Source organism: Rhinatrema bivittatum, chromosome 12 (genome assembly GCF_901001135.1).
Source record: "Rhinatrema bivittatum chromosome 12, aRhiBiv1.1, whole genome shotgun sequence".
NCBI lineage: Eukaryota > Metazoa > Chordata > Amphibia > Gymnophiona > Rhinatrematidae > Rhinatrema > Rhinatrema bivittatum.
In genome coordinates this window covers 14,481,835-14,495,177 of record NC_042626.1, presented here as the reverse complement: position 1 = coordinate 14,495,177, position 13,343 = coordinate 14,481,835, and the positions used below count along the sequence as shown (strand labels likewise).

The following is a 13,343-nucleotide window of genomic DNA, read 5'->3' as shown; positions in this document are numbered from 1 at the left end:
ACAGGGAGAAGGGAACGCAGAATTCAAGGTGTGTTATGTCTAGGGCTGATGTCGGCAGGTAGAAGGCCAGTTAGCTATTTATTTCAATGTTTTTATAGTGCACCAAGCCAGAATATCTTACAGCAAATTGCTTACAGAACTTAGTCTAAGTAAGTAGCTAAGACTAATCCAGGGCTTTCCAAATCTGTCCTGGTAATTCCACAATCCATTGGGTTGTCATGATATCCCTGATGAATATGCATGAGATACATCTGCTGTTCCTAGCATATGCTAATTTATTTCATGCATAATGATTGTGGATATCCTGAAAACCTAGCTGACACTGGAGTTGTCAGGGTAGTTTTGGGAAGCCCTGGGCTACGCATTCAATATTGGTGAAATGATAAGTCCAAGTGTAAATTCCTATTTGCCACTAAGCAGTAATGGTGTGAAATGAAAAGTATTTGTAAGCAGTAAATAGAATAGAAATGGCTTCCAGGTCCTCGCTAGATTAACAGAAGCTCTTATGTGTGTATGGTAGGTTTTATGGCTAAGTGAGTAGTGTGATTTTGCTATAAAAATAAAGCTTTCTCCTAGGACAATCAGGATGGCAGTCCTCACACATGGGTGACATCATCGGATGGAGCCCCGGCACGGAACTTTGATCTCAAAGATTCTAGAACTTTCAAACATGCCCTACTGAGCATGTGCAGCTGTAGTCATCACTCCGCCCCCTAGGCAGAGCCCCTCAGTCTCTTCTTTTCCGCGGAGCTGTCATCTCGCGGTTGTGGAACTCGTGCTCCTTTTTTTTTTTTTTATTAGAAATATTTTCCACTGTATTCAGCTTTGCTTTCTTCTTACAGTTTTGTAAGATGTTTTTTCTAGAGCTTTCTTTCTTTTCCAACTGTCTGCCGGCTGCATGGTGGGTTCTCCCCTGTGCAGCATGACAGAGGGGCCGATGCAACACAGTGCGCTCACACGAGCGCACTGTTTAACCCGCTGTCGGACACAGATTAAATAGGCGCTAATCCGCCCCCTAATGCAACAGGCAGATTAGAACCTATTTAACCCGTGTCTAATGCAGAGTGAATGAGATAGCGCTCATCACATGCAAATGCCTGTGAATGAGCCTATTACTCATTCACTCCGCATTCAAAAAAATAAATGCGCATGTCAGACGCACATTTATCGCTCAGATATTAACGCCTGCCTGGAGCAGGCATTAATAGCTGAGCGCATGTAAAAGAAGTACAGAAAAGCAGAAAAAACTGCTTTTCTGTACTTCAGTAAAAAAACATAACCAGCAGCTGCCGTGGGGGTCGCGTTAGCAAAGAGGCGTTAAGGTCGTGCAAGCGACCCTAGCGCCTCCTTGCTAGCGCGACACCCTAATTTTCCTTTTGCATGGTGCCCCCCTTGCAGGCGCTGAAAAGTCAGTGCCCGCTTTCCGTGAAAATCATTGCATCGGCCCCAGAGTCTGTTAAAAAAAAAAAACAAAACAAAACTGCTCCTGCAGGTTTTTGTACTTGTGTCCTCTCTTTGCTCTGTCTGTTTTCTCTTTTTTCACAGTGCTGACAGGACTGGAGTATGCAGTCCGGTGATCCATATAGGCCACTGAGCCTGGGGACTTGCCTGAGTTCTGTCTGGGCTGGAGTTCCATGGTGGTTCACCAATCACTCGCCATCGGTGGATTCAGATGGTGGAAGGTTAGAGGACCATCCCGTTCCTGTGGGGAACATCTCTCGGAACTAGTCTCCATGGGCGGGAGCCCTAGATGAAATTGCCTTCCCTCCTGCTTGCCAGCCTTGGCAGTGCAATCTCCCTGGGAAAACGGGGGCAGAGCCTGGGCTAGCAGCTTGCTGCCACACTTTGGTGCCATGCCCATGAACTGTTGCCCATGCACAGCTGTGACCAGTGCACCGTTTGTCCAACGCATCAATGTCAGGACCGCGTCGGGGACAGGACCCATCTTCGGGTACCATGGTCCCCTTGATGCCGTCAAAGTCAAGGGTCATCCTCGTTGCATCGAGATGTGGGCCAACCCAAGATACCACAGAGGCCTTTGATGCCATCTGCATCGGTGGAACTGGACTCTTGCTGCACCGATTTGAGCATCAAGGCCTTGATCCCGTGGTGCCCATGCTGCCGTGATGCGGCGCACTCGATGCCACGGTGCCTTTGGTGCACTCGATACCTCAGTGTATTTGATGCCTCTGTGCTCTTGAGGCAGTCGATGCCACGGTGCCTTTGAGGCAGTCGATGCCACGGTGCCTTTGAGGCAGTCGATGCCACGGTGCCTTCGAGGCACTTGACCCCACAGCACGGTGCCCTTGGGCACTTTCCATGGTCAGTGCCCTCATGGCTCTTGTTGCCTCTGTACCCTCGCTGTACTCAGTGCTGTGGTGACCGAAGTACCATCGTTGCCTCTGTGCTCTCGATGCCCATGGTGGACTCTATGCCCCTGAAGCCCTTGATCATCAAGGTGTATGCATGGCCACCTTAGGGACTGGCGAGGTCAAAACAGTGGCAAGCTCTTGATGCTGTCGACTCCTCTAGGTCATCGAGGTGCGCGACCTCTGTGCCAGCATGACCTCAATACCATCGCGATGCGGTGCTACCCTAATACCATTGACACCCTCGAGGCCATCAAGGTGTGGGACCACTGGAGAGGCCATTGGACCACCGATGCCTCTCGTTACTGCCTTGACTACGTCAAGCCTCATCGACCAGGCACTGGATTCGCCATTGAGTGCCGTGGTCGCCACTGTAGCCAACAGCCACCAGGACTCTGAAGCCCCCCCACATGGCCCAGCAGCCTCCAGGGGGCAGGGATTCTTGGCCTCTTATGGATCAAGTGCAGGGGTCGCCATCTACTTGAGGCGCCCTGATGTGCTGTATGCAGTGGCCCAGTGCCCTTAGGGCTCCGGGGTGGTGTCCATTTCAGAGCACTGGGAAGCGAGGAACTGCCGCTTCAGCCAACGATTCCAGTGCTGGGGGCCCGCCAAGATGCGCACACCATCAAACTTAATGAGTACTAGCAAGGCTCTCAGCCGTAATGCTTGAGAGGCCATCGAGCTCGCAGCATTGACCCCACCAGATGAATCAGTGAGCTGAGGGAAATTGCTGTCAGCACTAGCAGTTGTCGATTCTTTTTGATATCTATGAACTGTCGGGGCTGCAGGGCCTCTCCCTGCAGACACCTATGGCTTCTTTGGTTCATACCTTCAGGCATTGGGGCCCCCGGGCGATTGAAGTCTGTGGGCATCTGTGGCGCCAGGACTGGCACTATTTACGGGCAAACTGCTTATAGATCACAGGACCTGTCCGCAGTCCTCCATAAGCACCTGTGCTCTGTGGGTCTCGCAGGTGAGCTGATTCCATTGCAGTTTCGATGGCCCACCTCCCAAAATGCTCTCCGGTACTGAAGGGGGCAGTGCCATAGACCACCACCCTCCACAGTGCCTTACCCCAGAGTGCCAGTAGTGCTGGGGACGCCATCGTCACACTGTCCTCTCTACTCCGCTGGAGTTATTGTGGCATTTCCTGTTACAGGTAAGCAACTCTGCTTTCCTGTGGTGGAGCCCGGGGCTGCAGGCATGACTCTGGGCATTCCCCAGGAGAGGTGACTGGTACTGTTTTGTATTTAGTGTCTGCAGAGAGGGATCTGAGCTGCACCAGTCAAGTGCTTGCAATATCACTGTTGTGAAGCCCTGTACAGGCTGGCACAGATTAGCAGGAAGCGGCTTGAACTCCCTGCAGAAAATCTGCTGTCCCTAGTTGCTTTGAGTGTCATCTCCCAGAACTGCTACGGCAAAAAGGGATGTTTCCTCAGTTGGTCGCTTTTCTTTCTGCTAACCACCACCTAGCCAAATCGTGGCAGTTTTCTCAGACTCCAAGGTGAACGCATCATATAGTAATTTCATGCTTAAAAACCACACCTTGTTTCCAGATTTCTTAGTTGCATAATGTAGAACAAAAGGACAAACAAGATATAGGCTATGATGATTTTCTGTCCTCCTGCAGTATCTGGGCTCCATGCTGATTAAAGATCTCCGAGGCACGGAATCCACGCAGGATGCCTGTGCAAAGATGAGGGTAAGTGCAAGAATAGAAACAGGGGAAGATGAATGGGAGGTGGTGGGTGACCACTGGTACAGGATTTGTTCGCCGAAAATAGAGGTAATATTGCCTTGTATGGGTCACTATGAGACCCCCACTTTGAACATTGTGTTCAGTTCTGGACATTGAGAATACAGAAGCGATTCAGAGAAGGTCTGCAACGCACCCCCTACAAAAAGAGGCATAAGTCGCACAAAATGTTATCACTGGATGAAAAAGGGATGGGGGCTATGTTAGAAACATTCTGATATTGGACAGGCTCCAATAAAATATGTGAAGGTGAAACCTTCCTTTGAAAGGAAATTCAAGGACAAGGGGTCATGATCTGAAGATGCAGGGAGGAAGGTTTAGAGGAAACATAAGCAAATGTGGCTTTACAGAGCGAATGGTGGATGCCTGGAACAGTTGACCTCCAGAGTTAGTGGCATCCAAAACTATGACAGAATTTAAACCCACTTGAGACAGAGATGGCAGGGGCAGGTGGCAGGGTAATAGGTTGAACAAATAAGGGAGGGGACAAGTATTTGCTCAGTCATATGGAATTTTAGAAGGCAAAAGATGAGAGCATGCAAGTCAGTAGACAGAGCATGGAGAGGCCATGGTTATAACCTTAGCATTAAGCACAGGGTGTCGTCAGTTTTGGTGGCTATATGGATTATTATGAAACTTGGTGATAGGGTATGGAAGGGGGCCTGAATGTTGGATTAATTATTGGTCTTGTAAGAAAAGACCATAACTGGGCCTGAAATAGCCTACCAGCAGAAGAGGTGGAGGCCAGCAGTGTAACACATTCAAACATGCTGCGCAAAGGTCCAGAGGACATAGGTATGAATGCTTATCTAGCCAGAGCAATAAAGATAGACACATGGGCAGATTTGTTGGGTCAATTGCTACGTGGATATGGAAGGTTGTGGTGGAGGAAGGACAGAGGATCTCAGACTAGAAGAGGAGACGTGCTGACTGAGGCGCCTTACAATATCTCCAGTGAGCTTGTCTGAGAAAGGACTGAAACCCCAGTGAGAAGGGATGAAATCTTTGGGGATAGGAATACATAATATGTGTTAGATCTCAGTTGACATGGGGAGACGATCATATAGTCTACAGAATGGTGACAGTGGATGTTTTTTCTTTTTAAAGAAATCCACAGAGCAGATGAAGAAAATCCCAACTATAATATTATCTATCACTTACAAAGGAGTGAAATTCATAGATGCTTCCAACAAGGTAAGTTGGAGAAGCCTTAGTGGTATATGTGTATCTCTACAGAACTCGATTGATTAAATAGGTTCATACTTATTTCCTAGTCATTACACAACAGTGACACCTATGGGCAGGATTCAGTGTGTACGTATCCACTCTCCCATCTCCTCCTGCTTAAGACTATTGCACCCTGCTCCTCACAGGTCTCCCGGCAAGCCATCTCTCACCACTGCAATCTGTCCTAAATTCAGCTGCACTACTTATCTTTTGCCAAAGTCGCTACGCTCACATAACCCCTCTTCTGAAGTCACTGCATTGGCTCCCTCTCCGCTCCCGTATACAGTTCAAGCTCCTCTTTCTCACCTACAAATGCCTTCACTCTGCAGCACCTCACTACCTCTCCTCTCTTATCTCTCTCTACGCCCCTCCTCGAGCACGCCGCTCGACGGACAAGTCCCTCCTATCTGTGCCCTTCTCCTGTACCAGCAATCCCATCTCCGTGCTTTCTTTGTTTTGTATGTTTGTCATATAGCGCTATATAAATGTGAAATAGTAGTAGTAGGTTCTGGAGGGAACCTTGGTCTGTTCCTCCCTTAGGGTATGGAAGGCACGATGGGGCCTAATCTTTGGAGGTGGAAGCGGGGAAGGAATCTCTGGCAACTGCGAGTGACTGCCTCTCCCCCACCCCAAATCACAAACAGGGTTTATGTGGGCTCCAGCTGAGGCGTGGAGGAAGGTGAGCCAGGCCATAAAAAGGCGTTTACCATCTACAAGAGTTTGGGATAAAAATATCTAATCACGAAGGGCTGTGCCACTGCTCACTTTGCTTGCCAACCTGGCCAGTGGGCTCTCAGCTCTAAGTTCCATGTTTGTGCCTAGGTGGGTAAGGCAGGTGACTTTAAGGAAAGGAAGTAAAAGAGCTATAGATTTCTCCAGCCCCCGCCTTGACTGAGTGTGCATGGATGTTAAGGGAACCCCCCAAACAGAAATAGTGATAATTGCAGGCAACATCAAAAAGTGGTTTTATGATCCCCCATCTGCTGGATGTGTACGTGCTCTGTTGGGGGGAGGGAAGGTGTGGGTCAGAAGGCTTGCAGACAGAGAGGGTATGTAGGGATGTGGTGTGGTGTAGGTAGTATATGTTGTTAGACTGGTGTGGGGTATTATATGTGGGCTCCTCCCCCCGCCTGCACACGCCACGTTCTCTCCCTCCTCTCTTTTGTATGTGTTGTGGTATCAGGAGGTGAGTTGGAGTGTGTGTGTATATATTTGGGAGAGGGTGGAAACCAATCCCATTTTCCAGCCTCCCTCTCTCCGCTCTGCGAGTGTAGGGGTGAAAGTGTCTGTGTGCACTTTTTCTCTTCCCCACTGCACGCCTTATTTCCCACCCCCTCTCCCGTGTGTGTGTGTTGGGGGATGGGCTCTTTCCCCCTTGCAATCTCCAGACTCCTCCTCCTCTTCCCTGTATGTGTTGGGGAGAGAGAACGTGTGTGTGTGTGTGTGTGTGTGTGCGCATGTTACGGGACCGGTGTGAGTGGTATTAGGAATGAACGGGGGGGGAGGGTGTGTGCACACTTCTGGATGGGGGAGTGTGCTGGGTGCATTTGTATGCGCTCTCTTCCTCACACTCTCTTACTTTCCTCCTCTACCCCTCTTTTATCCCCAGGTGTGTGTGTAGGGGAATAAATGAGGCTATGGATGGAGGGGAATTATTTGGTATGTAGGTGGGAGCTGTGCACTCCCCTTGCACAATCTACTTTCTCCCTCCTCCTCCTGCTGTGTGGGTGTTGGGATAGAAGCAGAAAGGGGGGGGGGTGGTCGGGGAAGGAGTTGGGTGGGGAAGAACCCTCCCTTCCCCTCTCACTCGTATGTTGGGGGAGTGTGAGTCTGGGATCCACCACCAGCCCTTCTGCTGCCTGCCATGGCTTCTTACTTTCTTCTGTGTTAGTGGGGCCCAGGAAATCCCACCAGCTCTTCCGCTACTGGCGCTGCTACTGCACTGGCTGGCCCCGTTCCTCCCTAGTTGCCTATAGTCCCTCCTCCTGCTATGGGTGATGTCATTATGTCGTGCAAGAGCAGATACGATGCAGTGATCATATGGAAACTCCTAATATTTTAATATAGAGAAATTGAATTTGCACTTTGGATCAACAGAAGCACCAATTTTTCCTGTCTAGTTTTGCATTCCTGAGTTAAAAGAAGGATTTAAATATATTGAAAGCTCCTTCTACTCAATCTTTGATCAGCACATCTGAGCTGGAGTGTTGCTGAACTGTTTCCTATAATGAAATGATTGCAACATACTCGGGCATAGGGTGACCCCAGAATAAGGAGGATTTTATAAACCGGGTAGCATCATAAAGGTGCACTTTTCCAAAACAGGTAAAATTGTAAGAAGTCAAATTGATTAATTCAAAAGGTAAAGGGAGAGCCAGAAGTAGGAGCTACAAGGAAGTCCTTGATAACTATCACCCTGCACCTCCAAGATCTAAGTATATGGTCTGAGCTGAGGACGGCAGAAAGAGATCAACGGGCTCACCTAGTCCCTTTTAAGCTATCATTCCTTCTCCAGGACATTTTTAGTACTTTTCTATCTTGGGCAGATAAGTGTACGCAACAACACTCCCCCTTCCCATGTCTAACCACAAACCTTTGTGAATAATGTAATGTAATGTCCTAATCTGACTAGAGCCCCTGTGTAGTCTGCTTATGAGAGCACCTGCGTTTCCACTAGGACGTCTAGATATTACAGTGCTTGCAGCCTGCCAAACGGACCCTGCCATGTGCTAGCTTTTGTGTTTCTAACATTTCATAATCTCCACTTTGCCATTCATTCCAGCAGCCTCAGCATGCCTTGGGCAGTTATTCATGTAAAGCACTTTAAACATGTAACGTGCTACTGGTTCATGCTTCAGCTGGCTTGTCACTTTTTAAACTAAGAATCCTCTTTCCTCATCCCATGCCCTTCCGTCTGCATCAAGAGGGTGATCCATTCATCCACCACCATGTTTGTGAAAAAATGCTTCCTTCCACTGAAAAAGGCTAACTACTTGTACATTAGTATGTCCCTTCCTGGCCTTTACAGTGAGATTGAAATTGTGTACAATATATGGCAGGTTAATGCCCTCCTGTTAGGGATACAGTGATGTTGTAACCATTGTCAAAGCAGACAGATTAAGCCTTCTGCTAAAAACAAAACACAAGTTGTCTGTAAAGGTCTGTTCTTCAACATTAGGCTGTCTATAAATATCCTTTGTACATCTGTTAACCATTTCTCAAGTGTGGATTGAAAGACACAGTGAGTATAAAGAGTAATGATATGGCTGTGCCTAGCTGGTAACTCCTGTGATAAGAAAGAGATCAGGCTTACATACACCTCTAACCCTTGTTTCCTTGCCTCTTGGACAGAATATTATTGCCGAGCATGAGATTCGGAACATTTCTTGTGCAGCTCAGGACCCGGAGGATCTGTGCACCTTTGCTTATATCACTAAGGACCTGCAGACCAGTCATCATTACTGCCATGTTTTCAGCACCGTGGATGTGGTGCGTGCTTATTGGGGTGTGGGGAAACCTGAGGTAGTTTATATGTATTCATCTCGTGGAACCCTGCTGCCACGCCACACGCTACTCTTGGTGTGAAATGAGAGTACAAGACAGGCACTGAGCACCTTTTACTGACTAAAATACCTAAGTAACTGTCTTCTGGACTTGTCTGTAAATCCAGATTCTGTGCTCCAATATCTTAGCTCTGCCACGAAGGCTGACAGCATATGTGGTGAATTTAGAATTGCCTGCTTAATACAGTTTTTATATATTCTATATTGTGGCCTATCCAGTGGTGATATAGATGGTAGATAGCAACATGAGAAGAGGATCAAAGGCATGTGTGTCAGTAAGGTGAGGAATAGAGATTTGGGTGGGTCAGTTGGAAAAATGGGGCCAGAGTTTCAAGTTTTGCTTATAACTGTCTCTACTTCTGAAAATTTTGTACCAAACTCTTATAGCTGATTTTTTTTCCCATAAAAAGAAGTTATCTTAGAAATTATATCAGGAGAGAGATTTTTCCATAAATCCATGTCCTAAACAGGGGGCACATTGCATAGGTATTTATTTTATTTATTTTATGTTTGCTTTATCATATCTTTTTATAATTGCATAGATGAAAAGGTTTAGCATTGGTTTTCAGAGTTCAGAGGCATTAAACTTGACCCTGTCTGCTGTAATACTGAAATGGTTAATGGACATATTAATGATATATGCATTTTTAATTTGATTTTCTTTTTAAGAGCTTGACCTACGAGATTATTCTAACGCTTGGTCAAGCATTTGAAGTGGCTTATCAGCTGGCCCTCCAGGCCCAGAAATCGAGACCAGTGGAACCAGCAGAAACAAAATCTTCCAAACCAGTACCAAAGCCTCGAGCTAACGTCCGGAAATCTGCAGTACGTACGCTGCATGATTGTAACATGCAGGCCAGACCTATCCTTTCCTTGCTATTGATTGCATGTACTGAGGTTCAGGCTGTCACTCTGGGGCCCAAGTAGAAACGGCCTACAGAGACCACATGGAGAGCTGGGGCATTCATAAGAGCGTGCATACATGTTACTTCAGTGTGGCGTGATGCTCTGTGTATGCACGTTTCAAGTTCGGAATATGGCTGCTGTACAGCGTGAATACTGCATCTGCCTGCTAGTGTTGGGATGCTTTCAACTGTTTCCTAGCCTTTAATCTTCTCTGTGGCTGCCCTTTAATACATTTGGGGGCTCCAGCTCTGGCCTGGATTCTGTGCCGTTTCCTGCCTGTAATTTCTCCTTTTGTTTGTGTTTGCCTATTGTAGCTTCCACCTGATAGTCGCTGTTACTGTCACACCTGCACCACCCATCGACCTTCTTACCTGCCGCTGCAGTCTCTTAGTCAAGGAACCAAGGTCTTTACTCTTGCTTTCTTGCCTGTCATTTCTTGTACATTGAACCTATTTTGCTAATCCAGAAGCATCTGGATTAGCTCCCCATCTGCCATGTCTTCATTCTCGTGTCCTCTTGCATTTAAAAGTGATTGTGGAACTCCTGTGCATACTTTTAAATGCTATTGATTCTCTTGTGTTGCAAGAATCCTGGCTCCTGACTGTCAATTTTCTATTCAATTTGCTCTTTGGGTTTATTCTCCCCTTTTTCTGCTGCCGGGACCATGTGGATGGCTTCAGTTATGTCTGCTCTTGCCGCTGCTGTTGGGGTTCGTTCTTGTTTAGTTGATGAGCCCATCTGAGGGTACAGAGCACAGCTCCATGGGGTGTAATTGTTATTTCATGTTTGATTGTTGTTGCCCATACTGCTTTACTTTAGCTCTTAAGGAATTGGGGAAGATTATCATACATTTCTGGGGCTGTTTGTAGAGGTTTCCTGCTGCATCAGATGATGCACTCATGGAAACTGAATGCCCTGATACAACGTATTGTTTGTATTAAGAGGGCTCTGCACAGTGCCAGCATAATTGTACTGTTCAGACTTCTTCTCTGTGTGATTATGGCAGTGACGTGTCCCATGCAGCTGCCTGAATTTTAATTGCAGTATGCATGCTCCTTACAGAAACAAATGCACAGTGCTCACTCATTACAGTTAAGCTAAAAGAATTGTAACAACTGGATTTACTCTCGACACGCAGCACTCAAAACCTGAGGTCAAGAGGGAATCCAACAGAAGAATGTCCCAGCTAACAAAATAGGAAATATGGGAGAATAAATTGTGGGGAAAAAAAACCAATGACAGGTTCCAATAGAAAAATGGCCTTTGTGACTATGGGTTTGTGTCTCTTATAACACCCTTAGTGATATTTCAAATGCTCTAGCTGGCTCCCGCCTTGGTTGATTGCTGGTTATATCGCCAGCAAACAGATTTCTGGAGTGCCAGGCAGGCTGTCCTGCTCCCGGATAGTAGTGGAGTAGCATAGTGTAGCAGGCTAACAACCAAGGAAGTCAGGGTTCAGATCCTGCTGACGCTCCTTGTGACCTTGGGCAAGTCACTTCATCCTCCCTTCTCTCAACTACAAACTTAGATTGTAAGCCCTCTTGGGTCAGGGAACTACCTTCTCTACCTGAATGTAACTCGCTTTGAGGTACCAGTGAAAAAGTTGAGAGCTAAATATGTCAAAAATAAAAATGTGTGCAAAAATTAAGAAGTTAATGTTATGCACTGAATGGGAGTGCTGAGATTTCCCACTGAGGTGACAAGTATTTGTTGGGAATTTTGATGGAAAATTTGCCAAAAACATGGATGAATGTTACATTTTATTACTAAAGTAAAAAATAAATTTTGCAAAAAACATGGGCAGTCATAATTGTGGGGAGAACCTCACTCCAGAAATTCATGTTTCAAGTGAATTTTACAATCATCTGCTATAGGTTTCCTTTTAGTGCTGTACTGAACATTATTCATTTCTCTTTCTCCCTGTTTTCTTTTTCACTTCATTTATTGTAGACTGAGCCCTCTGAGCTGGAGCAGGACCCTCACTCGCATGCCAGCGTTTCCTGGATTGTGGATCCCAAGCAGGATTCTAAAAGGAGCCTAAGTACGAAGTATGAGACAACTATCTTCTAGTGCTCTGTGTGCCCATCCTGTCAGACTTCTCTCTGTCGCCCTCCTCCTTCCTCGCTCACCGTGCTGTCTGTCTGCAGCTGGCATCAGAACCCGCCGTCAGGCTTGTTACCGTCCCAGCCTCTGTGGCTCTGTACCTGATCTTCACTCAACGCTGGGAAATGTGGGTAACCCATGGAGACAGGACGACAATGCCTGTTAGGTACGGCAGAAAGAGAAGAGAGGTTGCAGGCTAGTTGAAATATGCCATATAAAGGATGGCGCACCCTGGGGAGAACCCTGATGTGCTCCCCAATTTCTCCGATAAATCCTGTTGGTACTGTGTACTTGTGGAAGGCTGTGGCCTTCCCAGACCTTTTCAAATATACTGGGACTATTTGAAGACTTCATGTCTCTTGAGTTGGCCCATTTGGGGTCTCTCTCGCTTCCATACTGAGCAACGGCTTTATACTGTTCCAAGGACATGTCTGTGTTGACCTCTGGCCTAACTTAGTACTAACCACTGTGAAATTGTCTCTAAATAACACGTCGCTGCCCTCCCCCATTCATGGGTCATTCTTTCAGACACTTCTCTCCCTCTATGCAGCTACTTCTTTTCCTCATTAACTTTACAGCTTTTGGGATCTGTGCAGTCCATAATGTTAAGGAAGTGTAGAGTTTTGTCTGTCTGTCTCTTTCCCCGAATGTGGCGTGCAACAAGGATTGGGAGTTGCAGGGGGGTTTTTTTTGTGCACTTTAGTTCCTGGTTCTTATTGGCTGTCCTTTGGTTTGATTAGTGTGTCAGTCATCTTTAAATTAACATGTTATAAACTGAATCATGGGAGAGCTTTTATCAGAACCCAAATGGTTGCAGTGGACATCTCTCAGTAGTGAGTATTCGTATATTAAGCATCAGTTGCTTAGAGGTCAGTATTCACTGATGGCGGGGAAAGTTATGCATGTAACTTGTGTTGGATATTGAGCTGGACTGAGTTACACACGTCTCCCACTGAATACTCGGATAAAGTTATGCCTGCTATTTTTGCAACTGGACCTGTGTGTGTATTTTTACCCAGACAGAGCTGGATAAGCGTGCTCACCGGGTAAAGTTAAGCCTTGCCCCGGAACACCTCCATTGATGATGCTTTTATGCACAAATCGTGGTGCTCACAAAATGTAGGCATTTATCAGTGGTAAATATTCAAAGCTGGGGTTTTGTGCGCACAACTAAAAAAAATTACCCACATGAAGACTTTGAATACGGACTTCGTCGATTCTGAAATTTCACCCCTGAATTGGCAGTTTATAAGTTGAAATAATTTGGAGGGTGCTGCATGGGATTGAGCCACAGTTGTGAGCCACTTGTCAGAACTGATACACTGGCTGGCGGCCAGGGGGGCCTTAGTACTGGAATACTGGGGGGGGGGGGGGGGGGGGCTTGCTGCAGGGCAGAGCTGTGTGAGGATCACGGGACTG

At 46.9% G+C, this 13,343-nt stretch overlaps 1 protein-coding gene across 17 annotated transcripts in view; it reads left to right on the top strand.

Moving 5' to 3' along the window:
• ANKS1A (ankyrin repeat and sterile alpha motif domain containing 1A) overlaps positions 1-13,343 on the top strand; it is a 171,490-nt gene that overhangs the window by 151,313 nt on the left and 6,834 nt on the right. For 8 of the 17 annotated variants that reach the window (XM_029574029.1, XM_029574026.1, XM_029574025.1 and 5 more), the window contains 6 exons: positions 4,000-4,071; positions 5,233-5,319; positions 8,704-8,841; positions 9,585-9,740; positions 10,136-10,225; positions 11,772-11,862. In XM_029574029.1, the coding sequence (XP_029429889.1) occupies positions 4,000-4,071; positions 5,233-5,319; positions 8,704-8,841; positions 9,585-9,740; positions 10,136-10,225; positions 11,772-11,862 (634 nt within the window). Of the gene's footprint in view, positions 1-3,999; positions 4,072-5,232; positions 5,320-8,703; positions 8,842-9,584; positions 9,741-10,135; positions 10,226-11,771; positions 12,091-13,343 lie in introns of all 17 variants that reach the window. The other 9 variants (XR_003852260.1, XR_003852258.1, XR_003852257.1 and 6 more) reach the window with 5 other exon arrangements.